At 39.0% G+C, this 12,343-nt stretch overlaps 1 protein-coding gene across 1 annotated transcript in view; it reads right to left on the bottom strand.

Annotated features, from left to right (window-relative positions):
- The window catches only part of SNAP91 (synaptosome associated protein 91), a 174,233-nt gene that overhangs the window by 73,280 nt on the left and 88,610 nt on the right, over positions 1–12,343 (bottom strand). The window contains exons 13-14 of the mRNA XM_050950204.1: positions 8,867–8,976; positions 7,287–7,387 (exon numbers count right to left, since the gene is read on the bottom strand). Coding sequence (XP_050806161.1) covers positions 7,287–7,387; positions 8,867–8,976 — 211 coding nt within the window. The remainder of the gene's footprint in view (positions 1–7,286; positions 7,388–8,866; positions 8,977–12,343) is intronic.

Here is a 12,343-nt window from a genome sequence, read left to right as displayed (position 1 = left end):
TTCCTTTAGATTTTAAAAAGGCTCCCTGTCTATGTAACTTGGGTGAGCAGACTCCCCCACACCTCCTCCTCCTCCTGCTGGTGCAGGAAGCATTCCCCTTCCTGTTTTGATTTAGTTTAAAATATAACCAACTAACGTAACTGGTATTTGCCAGTGACTTTTGGATTATTTAGGGTGACCAGACGTATTGATTTTATAGGGACAGTCCCCATATTTGGGGCTGTGTCTTATATAGGTGCCAATTGTGCCCCCATCCCCTGTCCTGATTTTTCACCCTTGCTATGTGGTCACCCTAAGATTATTACACATCAGGGCAGCTCTACTGTATCACAATACCACTGGGTACTTACAGTTCTCAACTGCACTTTGATAGTCAAAACTGCAAAATAAAAGACTTCTCAGCTTCACAAAAACAGTAGCTCTTATAACCTTTCACTACAGAGATGCAAGGAGTAAAAACCTTTAACTTCAATAAGACAGAAAGGAGTGACTATGTAGTTCCAACTCATCTTTACAATGATGCAAAATCCACTGGCTGTGACACTATTGGTTTAGATTTCTTGTTTTAAATCAACTCTTTACTAGTCTGCCCACAGCTTTAGTCTAAAAAACATACTGAGCACAAGCTAATGGCACACACATGTAGTATATGGGCCAATACAGTCATTAAAAATTCTTCCCTGAAGAAAAGTTAGTGTAGAGGAACACTATAAGTACATGTAGCATGACCCAAACATACATAGTTATGGTCCCTTTGTATTATATAACAAACCCTTTACATCAGACATTGTTATAAAAAGAAAGTTCCTGCTCTGTAGAAATGAAGTATTTACTGCCGAATTCCTATTACAAAGACCAGAGGAATATTCACAGAATTAGATGCACTGGTAGGAAAAAATCCAAACATATTTAAGTTTTTTTTCTTTTTTTTTTTTTTTTTAACTTGAGATAGTCAAGAGGCATACTTCCTTCCATAAAAGAATTTACAACAGTAGCAAGAGGTATATTAAAAAACATATCACTGCATACCTGGCTGAGCTTTGAAAGCCTGACTTGAGATATTGCTGTTGAAACAGTTACACCTTGCATTTGTCTATACTGACACATAACCAATTTGTTACCTCACTAATTTATAGTTGATTATATTGTACTGAAGCCTCCTAATTTTCCAGCATGGTAGCCTACTAAAACCTTGTAAAAAAAAAGAGTTTCAATTATTGTTTTATAAAGCAATTAAAGAGAAAACACTGCAACTATTTAAGAATGCAAGATTTAAAAATAATGTTTTACTGCTTTTTATACTTACTGCCGTTACAGATATTTTTGTGGAACAGAGGAATGAAGCTGTGAAATTATCAAAAGTTGAGTATTAGGTCACAGTTTAAAATTAATCTACTTTAACATTTCATGATATTGTGATGTTGTAGGGACCATAAAATATTTGCAAGGAAAAATTTACATGTCCAAGGAAAACATGGCATCAAGAAACACAACTGAACAGTTAACATTTGGGACACTTTCCAGAGGAATGAATCATACCCACATACTATATATTGTTTCAGTAGACATAGTTTGCAGCATTGCTTCACTTCTTTTAATCAATCATTCCCTTTGCAAGTCTAATAATCATAGACAATGCAGAAATTAAAGGGTTGAACTTCCAAAAGCACCTGAGGGTATGTCTACACTACAATTAGCTACCTACCGCTGGCCCATGCCAACTGACTGCTCTGGGACTCTGAAGTAGGAAGGCCCAGAGCCTGTGCTGTAGCCAGAGCTTGAATGTCTATACTACAATTCAACAGTCTCTTAGCCCAAACCCAAGTCAGCTGGCATGGGCCAGTCATGGGTGTCTAATTGCAGTGTAGACACACCCGAGGTGGCTAACTTGGGATCACGTGTCATTTAGGGTGGGATTTTTCAAAGTGCCTAAGATTTCAGAAACAAATAGGGAAAGGCTCAAAAGAGTGGTCTGTTCTCAAGTTTGTGTTAATTAGAAATGGAGAAGAATGTAAGTAAATTCTCATCACAGAGGTCCAAGAAACTGCAAAATTTAATCTACTGAATCCTTAGTACAGGGGTCTGCAACCTTTGGCATGCGGCCCATCAGTGTGATCTGCCGGCAGGCTGTGAGGCATTTTGTTTACATTGACCATCTCCAGGAACTGCACCCCGCAGCTCCCAGTGGCTGCAGTGCCCCATCCCCAGCCAATTGGAGCTGCAAAAAATGGTGGCCAGCATGTCCATGCAACCCACGCCGCTTCCCGCAGCTCCCATTGGCCAGGATCGGCAAACAGTGGCCACTGGGAGCTGTGGGGGAACCATTCCTGCAGACGGTCAACGTAAATAAAATGTCTCGCAGCCCGCCGGCGGATTACCCTGCCAGGCCCCGTGCTGAAGGCTGCCGACCCCTGCCTTAGTAATACACTGCATTCCTTCAGCACATTTCCTCTTCGCTTGCTCACTCTTCCCTACATTCCATTTGGTACATTATGTTCCATTAATTCTGCAATTTTTATTTCTCAAACCTTGCTCTATTAAAACCTACTGCCACAGAAAAATGAAAGCAGATTATTGCACCTGTAGCTATGGAAAAGTTTGTATAATAAATGGAAGCATGGCAGCTACAGTGAAACTAAGCAAAAGAGGGAGAAATTTTCAAAAAGCAATATTAAAGTGCAGATACATTTTAAAATCCAAATCACCATTAAAACAGTTTGTGTGACCACGTATGATATAGATTATGACACTGTACTAGAAACAAAGTTTCTGATGTGCCTTAAACTCTGAAAATAAAAACAGACTCTTAGCCACAACAGCTATTCTCTTCTTTAGTTTCATGGTTTCTTTTCCCTATCTCTAGATCTGTTTTTCTAAACTTCTTTCAGCATATAAAATTAGCCTAGGTTTGAAGCCTAGAGACTTAAGTTTCTGGAATCCTACAAGAGGATGTTACAAGCTTCAAGAGAATGTCAAAACTTTTGGTTCACATATTACAACTGCTTGGCATTGCTGAACGAAAGGAGTATGTTAGCATATGAAGACATGAGTAGATTGTCAACTTCTCAATACTTGTGAGAGACTGATGCAAAGGAAGGAGGTCTGGAGAATGAAGAGTCTTGACCAGTTATAAATTTCATTTGTCCAATTTTTTCTGCTCTGTTCATGTCTTCATTCTAGAAGAACTCACTTCAACTGTAGCACAGGGTTCATGTGAATGGTGAAATACTCCATACTTGAGCATCCCATCTCAAACTCTCTTTAGTTTATTATTGTTATTTTATATTGTAAAGATATGAAGTTGACAAGGGCATACTATGATCAACAATACTTTCAGGCAGTCCCTATTCTTACAGAGTTCAGTGGTGGTTGTGATGTGTAGTATGAGGTATGCTGGAACACCAGTGAAAAAGGAGACAACTAAAAGCAGTGGGGGATGGACGGGGCTGGCGCTTCCATTAGGCCACCAAAGGCCGTTTCCTAGGGCGCCAGAATCCGGGGGGTGGCATTTTGTGCGCTTCCCATGGGGCGCATGGGAGCTTCCGGTTCCGTTCCCATCACGCCACTGCCGAAGGACCTTCTGCTGATGTGCCGCGGAAAACAGCGGCAGGCAATTGAGCAGCTCAATAACTGCCGCTGTTGCCTGTGGCATTTTGGCGGAAGGTCCTTCTTTGGTGGCACGATGGGAACGGAACCGGAAGCTCCCACGTGCCCCGTGGGGAGCGCACAAAATGCTGCCCCCTGACTTCTGCCTAGGGCGCCAGAAACCCTGGCGCCGCTCCTAGGGATGGACATTTGAAACCTAAAGCAAATCACCATATACCTTGTTGAACTATCATCCCCTGTTTTAAAACAAGGCAGCCCACATAGCCAGTTGAAGTGAAATAGGGTTTTGTTTACAATTAACCTTTAAGACCTAAGGACAGTATAAGTTTCTTTTTAATTATTTTACCTAGTGACCATTTAAAATTTGACTCTGATCAGGAGAAATCTAATTTTTATTTCTCCCCAACTGTGTCTGAATCATTCCTAGACCATTTAATGAGTTGATCTGACTTTGAGTATCAAGCTCTTTTGGCCTTGCATGCAGGCGGCACATAACCCAGAGAGAGGTATATGGAATTGAAGCATGAACACCTATTGTTGCTTTCCAACAATTTCCCTATACCTGACAAGTGGAGCTGTACAAATACCGGAAAAGAATACATTCTGATTTCCTATGCTGAATTGTGATAACTGATGCAAGAGCATTGAGGAAGGAAGTGGATGGGAAGCCCAGAGTTCCCCATGAGAAAGTAAGCCTAGCTTTTCTGAAAGTGTATTCCCCCACAGCGTAAAAATTTCAGTATAGCAACAGGAAGAGTCTCTAAAATACATTTACTGATGGCTTGCATTCTCTTACGGAGTCCTGACTATTTAGCTATTTTTAGAGCTCATTCTAAATTAAGTGAAATTTACCTATCATACCCCTCCAGAGTGAAAAAATAAATCCCAGTTTCAAAATAAAGAAACCTCACAAAATATATAAAAAGCAACCTATTCCAGTACATAATACTTTAACGGATTCGCCAATTGCTTGAAGGATGTGTCAGAGTAAGGCAAAGAGTTATTCCTTGCAATTAGCATATTATCTCACACAGAATTACTACATATTTAACAGGTTACCATATTCGTATTACTGCCAATGGTAAAGTAGACTTATTCGAATAAAAAATAATGAGTTGTTGAAACAAGTGCTTTCCTAATAAAATGGTTGAAAAGAATATCAAAGATTACATTCAGTAGGTTAGAAGAAAATAAGAAGGAAATTACATCAGGAACAAAACAAATCCTAGTTGTGTTATAGGTACATTACTAGACAAAGATGCTAAAATTGTCAGTGACTTAGATATGGCAGAAGGGTTCAAAAATGTTTTTGTTCTGTATGCATAATCAAGTTGGAGGACATTTACATGATAATGAAATATTTTCTACTTCAACTGTAATTAGGATGTTTAAATTCACAATTGCTCTTTAGCATTTTTAAGTCTGCAGATAATTGGCACCTCAGGATTTTTAGAAGAATTGGCTGAGAGGTTTGCAGTGTTGATATTTAACAAAATCCAGAGGCCTGGATAAAAGCTAATATGCTAGTATTTATAAAAGCTAAATAAGATGACCTGGGTAACTATAGGGTGCTTAGCTTTACCATGATCCAAGACAAAATCATAGAAAGGTCAATACAGGATACTCTAGGTGCAGAATTAAAGCATGGCTGCATAATTTTTTTTCAGACAATATATCTTTATGAAAAAGATAATAAAAAATAAAATCAAGTTTGGCCTAAAAGGAGATTAAAGTTTGGCTGACAAAGCCATAGGTTGACAATATATAGATTTCTAAAAGATATTTTACTTGATACCACATAACACTACTTAAAAATTAATATTATACAAAAACCAATGTAGCCCATATTTAATCTGTTACTAAGATGGCTAGACAGATAAAGAAATAACTGTAAATAACTAAACTTCATTCATCGAGGGCATTTTTAATGGGGACCTACTGCTATCTGTTTTGGACTCAGTGCTATTCCACATCTAGATCTTGTTAACTTCCAGATCATTGATAACTGCCAATAAAATCCACAGATGATAAAAATGGTGGAGCAGACAACAGGGACAACTCAGTTCTACACACAGAATTCAAATGCATGGTAAGCTGGACTCACTTGAACATACATTTTAACATAGTTAATGCAAGGTCATACTTCTAAGAACCAAGAATGTAGGTCACACTTATAAGACTTGGAGAGGGGACAAATATATTCTAGAATACAATGCAATGGCTAAGAGGAAATGCATCCCTTGGATGTACAAGAGTGAATATTGAGAAGTAAGGAGGTATTGTTAGATGGTATTAAGATTATTACTGGAATACTGTGTCCAGTTCTGTTATCCATGCTTTAAAAAGAATGTGGACACATGGGAAAAAAGTTCAGAAAACTACTACAAAAATGACTTGAGGTTTAGAAAACCAGCTTTACCAAAGAAGATGAAAAAAGCTTCATCTATGCAGTTTATCCAAGAGAAGATTAAGAGGTAACTTGATCATTGTCTGTAAGTATCTACATAGAAGGGACAAATTGTGAATTTGTGTAGCTCTGGCTCCCAACCACTGTATCTTGTTATATCTAACACAGAGGGGAATTAACCACTGGAACAACTTATGTAGTGATGTGGCGGATTCTCCATCACTTGAAGTCTTTGGATCACAATTTGATGTCTTGAAAAAGGATATGCTCTAACTTAACCAAAAGTTACAGGCTTCATGCAGGAATAACTAGGTGACATTCTACAGCATGTATTATGTAGAAAAAAGGTTAGACGAGCTGATCATAGTCTTCTTTTCTTGCCTTAAGATCTTTGAAAATAGTGGTTAATATGGAAAACTTTAGAGCTAGAAGATTCACAAGAGTTGCTGCTCTAAGAGTTCAAAAATCAGAGCAAATACAGACCAGATATATAAATACATTGCCCAAAAGGCCTTTTCTTCCTTAGAAGTTTCAGAGAGAGAATTTGAGTCCATGAAATGTTTTGGATATAGAGTAGTGTTAGCCCAAACTGAAGTTTTTTAGGATTTTGCATACCATGGCTATGCAAATAAGGCTGTTACCAACAGCAGTTTTGTTCACCTGGAAGTATTTCAGGAAATATATGTTTTCAACATTTAGGACTCCTAGGATTGTTAATACACTTACAGGCCAACTGAAAATATCACCACTCACTGAACGAGGGTGGATTAACAAATCCAAGAAGTAACAGTGCCAATATTTTAGAATTTTCATGGTGTATTTCTTCTACAGATCTCACTTGTCTGCAGAAAATCTGTTGTGAAGTGACTTACCCGTAGTCACATCACAAGTCACTGGAAGAGCTACTGGTATAGATTAGAACACTGGTCTTTTGACTCCTATCCCTATGCCCCATCCCTACTTAATCAGCACACTACCAGGCTGTTCCACACCCTCGCCACTCCACCCTCTCCTTCCCAGCTGTTCCCTCCCACTCTCTGGGCTGCACACTCTGGCTCCCCCTTGGATGTGCACATCCACACCTAGAAGATTCTTCACTGCAAAGAGCCTACAACCCGAGTTCCACTGACTTGTCAGCTGAGGCTAGTGAGCGAGTTTGGAACATGGTTCCTTCTTTTCATAACAGGAGGGAAAGAAAAGTTTCAGTTCAGCTGCCAATCTAAGAGTGAGATTAAAAGGAAAAAAGTCAGCATAGAACAAACAGGTATTTTACCTCCCCACGAAGTTGCTCCTGCTGAAGCAGTTGGAGCTGCTTGCCCAGTAGATGTGAAATCTGGCTGAAGATCTAGAAGATCACTGGATGGTTTGGAAGTGCTATTGAGGGTAGAGGGGAAGGGGGGCGGGAAGAGAAGAAAAATAAAAACAAATCTGTAGTATTAGACGTTTGTATAATTCTGCAAAGTAAAAGCTGTTCCAGGTTACACCAGAGCATAAACATTGTGAACAAGATTAGGGTATCTGTCAAACCACTGCAAAGCAAGTATTTTTCTGGATCAGAACCTAATCCTTCAGATGCTACTGAATGCCTTTAACATGCATTTAGAATCATAGGCTATCAGGGTTGGAAGGGACCTCAAGAGGTCATCTAGTCCAATCCCCTGCTCAATGCAGGACCAATCCCCAACTAAATCCCCAAATGGCCGCCTCAAGGGTTGAACTCACAACCTTGGGTTTAGCAGGCCAATGCTGAACCCATTGAGCTATCCCTCCCCCTATTAGCTCAGTAAATGCTGAAGGTATTCAGCACCTGGAGAGAGGACATCACTGTTCCTAACCACTTATTTATATGACTGGACACAGATACTGTTCTGTGTCTCCAGAGGACACGATTAAACTGCAATGATATTGTAGGACAAAGCACAATAGAGGAAATACTACTGCAGAATTTCTAAAAGGAAAATCAAAACCCTTTTAGGACCAAATGGGAATAGAGCTCTGTCTTCATTCACAGCAACTATCTTCCAAAATATTTTTGTCCACTAGGTCAGAAACTATAGACCTGTGCACCAAGTACTGAACAGGCAACATGGAAAATTAATATCAAGGGCTCATTTTAGAACTGTATCACAAACTAATCACATTTCAGTACATCACCCTTCAAAAGAATGAAGTGAAAAAATAATTTAATTTTGGTTCAGCATGTCTATTTAGATGTGAAGATTAATACTGAAGGTTAACAAAGTAGAAATAAAAATCAATAAATTAAGATAACACTAGTTCCATGAACATATTCGGGAAATGGCTCAGTGGTTTGAGCATTAGCCTGCTAAACCCAGGGTTGTGAGTTCAATCCTGGGGGGGGGGTATTTAGGGATTTGGGGCAAAAGTCTGTCCGGGGATTGGTCCTGCTTTGATCTGGGGGTTGGACTAGGTGACCTCCTGAGGTCCCTTCAAACCGTGGTATTCTATGATTCTAGTCAAACAGAACTTGTTTGTTTATATGAAGTAGCAGTGCTTAACAGTTGTGATATTGGATACTGTCCAAAGTAGCTACGGAACTAATTTCAGTTTTCTTGGAATTAGTCATATAAATTTAGTGTTTCTACAACTGTAATGCCATACCATTCCACAAATATGCTATGTTTAAGTAAACTAAAAATTGTGAGCGAGTTCAGTGATAAAGTGTAGAGCTGTAACTGGTATACTCCAGAGATCTGGAATTTGTATAGCAGGCACAGCATTTCTCAGAACTATGCAACATTGTTAGCTTTTAAAATCCACAATGTGAAATGAGGAAAGGGTCTGTAGGCAATACATAAAAACAGTTCACGATTAACATATTGCAGAACTCACCTGACTGGAGCTGCTGTAGATGAAGTTGCAAAGAGATCAACTGGTGGAGAGGTATCAATACTTTTTGCTGGGGTAGAATTAGGAGATGTAACAGTTGTGGCTGGAGAAGACTGGAGACAAAAAGTCAAAATACCCATCATTCAAAAAAGTAGTGCCATCATCAATATATAGACTAGCATAGGCATTCAAGTCTACCTTATCAACTAATATTACCTCTAATATGAAAACACCTTTTTTAGTGATTAAAAGTTAATCTGGGAACAACACAAGGAAATCAAGTCTCCATACAGAGTGCACTTCCCTTTCCTTCAAAGACTGAACAGCACAAATATTCTTAAAGAAGAAATGCTTTAATGGACTAGAAAATTTGAAAAACTACACAAGTACAGAACACTACTTAACTAATTGTGTACTCTGTTTATGGGATCCTTTACTTGCATGGGGGATGTCTGGTCACTGGGTAAGCTTCTTAAACCCTGCCTTTCCAAAGGCTCAAATCCCAATTTACCTCTTTTCTTGGAGATGCAAGTTATTCACCCTATGCATTTGGTTTCAGTGAAATTGAGAAAAGAAAAAATGGTCAGCTATAAAAAAAATAAATACTATGTGGCTTGTTTCTTTGTACTAGCCATGTTTGCACATCACTAATTTCCACTGCAAACCCTCCACCCTGAGAAGCTTGATAAACCAGTTTAAAAGAAAATCCTTTACTTCCGTTCATGAAATGCTCCAACAAACCCAAAATTATGATTTGTTAAAACAACTTACTACAGGCAACTATCTCCTTAATTAATGGTGGCATTGGGAGATACCTACTCTTAGGTGCAACATCCAAATGCTGTCTGTGGCTCTTATGGCTAAAGTTTGTAGTCTCAACTTTCTTTACCCTGATAGGGATTAACAGTTTACCACTATTCACTTTTAAGAAGATCCTACATTAAGTCTTAAGCTGGTGGCGGAGGTGTTGGGGGTTATTTTTGCTATACACATCTAGGGAAAAGAAATCTGCTCTTCCTCAATTTCTGTCCCATCCATCCTCCAACGTTTAAATGATTCTAGTTCCCCATCCATTAAAATGGGTTAAACAGAAAACATAATTGTTGGCACTTTGTTTCTGCATGTATATAAATACCCTTTTTTGGTGAGAGGATTCTGTTTAGATACCGTACTGTTCCACTTTTGAATCATTGCATAGCACCTCAAGAGCTTTGTCTGGGTGGAGGCAGAGGGTAAAGGGAACAAGAATGATGAAGAGTTAACAACAAGAGGCTAATTGGTTAATGCGTAAAATGCTCTGAAGATGAGAAGTGCCAGTATCACCAATCAGGGAATCACATGGTAGCTCCCTGGGGAAAAAACAGCTCAAATGAGTAATTCTATCAAGAAAAATATTGGGAACATAAAGCAAACCAAATATTATCGTACATTCAGATAATTATAGACAAGCAAGTTCTTTGTTTGATGTACTTTGAATAGATCAACAACACGTCTCCTCGAGGCTAGGAGCATGGGTGATATTTAAGAATTTTGAAGTGCGACTTCCTGTGGGAAGAGAGAGATTGCCCTTTCACAACAGTATTAAAAGCAGAACAGCAAGAAAATATGCAAGGGATTTGGGGTTATTTAGGAAGTGGGTAAGTATACTCATGGTAAAAACGGTAATCCAGTTTATGGGCTGGAGAAGAAAATTAGGAATGAAGATACTGTGCCTCTTCCTCAGTCTGAAAGTTAGAGGGTGGAGAAATCAGCATGATCCAGGAACAAGCTTCCAAATGGAGAGAGAGATTTAGATCAAATCCTACATAATGGATAATGCAAGAATGTGGGAGTAGGGTACAATAAATAGTCAGATACATCTCAAAAATAGGTCAAGTTGTGTGTAAAATGAAGTTTTGTCAGCTCCAAAACCTTGGACTCCCACAGAGCTGCTCTGCAGGATTTTATAGGCAATTACAAAAGTTTGATACCAGCAGCAGTTCCTTTTAAATATTTAAGCTATTACTGATGCGTTATATTTTGATACCAGATAGCGTTACAACTAATGCTGTGAGAACAGACCAAAAACTCAACTATAGCTTTGTTAACCTCTCTGTGGTCATATAGCAATTTCTCCTATTACTAACGTACTGTCAGGGAAGCCCATAGTTCTCAGCTGTGCACCCTTACAAGAAATCACTTTTGAGGAAGCTGCCCTCATTTGACAAATTGCAAACGTTAAGATATACCATGAAAGGAGGTTTCAAGACTGCTGCATTTATCTGTTGTAACTACAACCACCTATTTGGAGTAATAGAATCAAAGACTCAGGCCACTCTTCAGTTCTTCACTCAGTAATTCACCTCGCAGAAGTCAGTCTGACGTTTAGCAGTGTAGGTATTTAAAAGGACTAAAGATTTTCCCATCAGAATAATCTGTAATTACTGTCTGAGACACTGAGTCATGCATCCCCTTGACTGGGGCTTGTTATTGTATTCTGTAACCACAAGTAATGAAGACTGAACATAATAGTACATGGTTGTAACCCAATAGCCCCTTAATGCCAGCAAGCAAGGGGGTTACAGGAAAGTCCCAATTCTTGTATGTACATTCTGATTCACCACAGAATGCCATGTGAGGTCTTAAACAAAAGCTAGGGTCACACTGTTTTTTAGTATCATTGTGAAATGTACCTACGGAAACTTTGTACAGAGTTATGCACATAAACAATGAAAATACATCATGAGAGTCTGTGCCAAGGTACAAGTCATCAGCAGAGGTGGAGAAACAGGTTTTCTGGCAGACATATAATGTTTATTCACCTCTCTTGGATGTACACTAAGCATTGTAAGCTAAACTGGATGTCTATTTACATATGAATGCATTGAAGAAATGTGAAGTCAAGAAGGCAGCAGCACACAGGAAAAACTAACCATGGGAGGGAGAGGGGGGTCCATAGTGCTCTGGCTTGCTGAGTACACTAGGCAATTCACTTTTCCTCTATGTGCCTAAGTTTCCCCATCTGTAAGATATGGATACTGACCACCTTTGTAAAGCACTTTGAGATCTATGGATGAAAAGGCTATCGAAGAGGTAGGTATTATTACTACTATATTCCTTGGAAGAAGTAGGCATTAAAAGCTGTTGAAATACCTTGCACAACTGAAAATTCACAATAGCCACATTGTTCCTAGTGAGGTGACTATTTGATCCACCTGTCTTCGTGGAAGTCTTAGTGCATACAAGTTTGATCTACAGAATGAGTTTGGTGTATGAATGAATGACTTGAGTCATGTTTCCTTGGCACTGAAAGACTGATGGCAAACGTTTGCAGAGATCCCTCTGAGCTGATGTGACCAAGCCTAAAAGAGGCAGTGCTCCTGTTGTTTAAGGTCATTAGGATAAGGCTGGATGCTGCTTGGTATTAGAATTTCTGTAACAGAAGTATGGAGACATTTGAGGGAAGGGAAAACCAGTGATCTGAAAACAGCCAAATAGGGG

The sequence above is a fragment of the Gopherus flavomarginatus genome, chromosome 4, assembly GCF_025201925.1.
Source record: "Gopherus flavomarginatus isolate rGopFla2 chromosome 4, rGopFla2.mat.asm, whole genome shotgun sequence".
Taxonomy (NCBI): Eukaryota; Metazoa; Chordata; order Testudines; family Testudinidae; genus Gopherus; species Gopherus flavomarginatus.
Note: the sequence above shows the minus strand (reverse complement) of the source record. Positions and strands in the feature narration are given on the sequence as shown.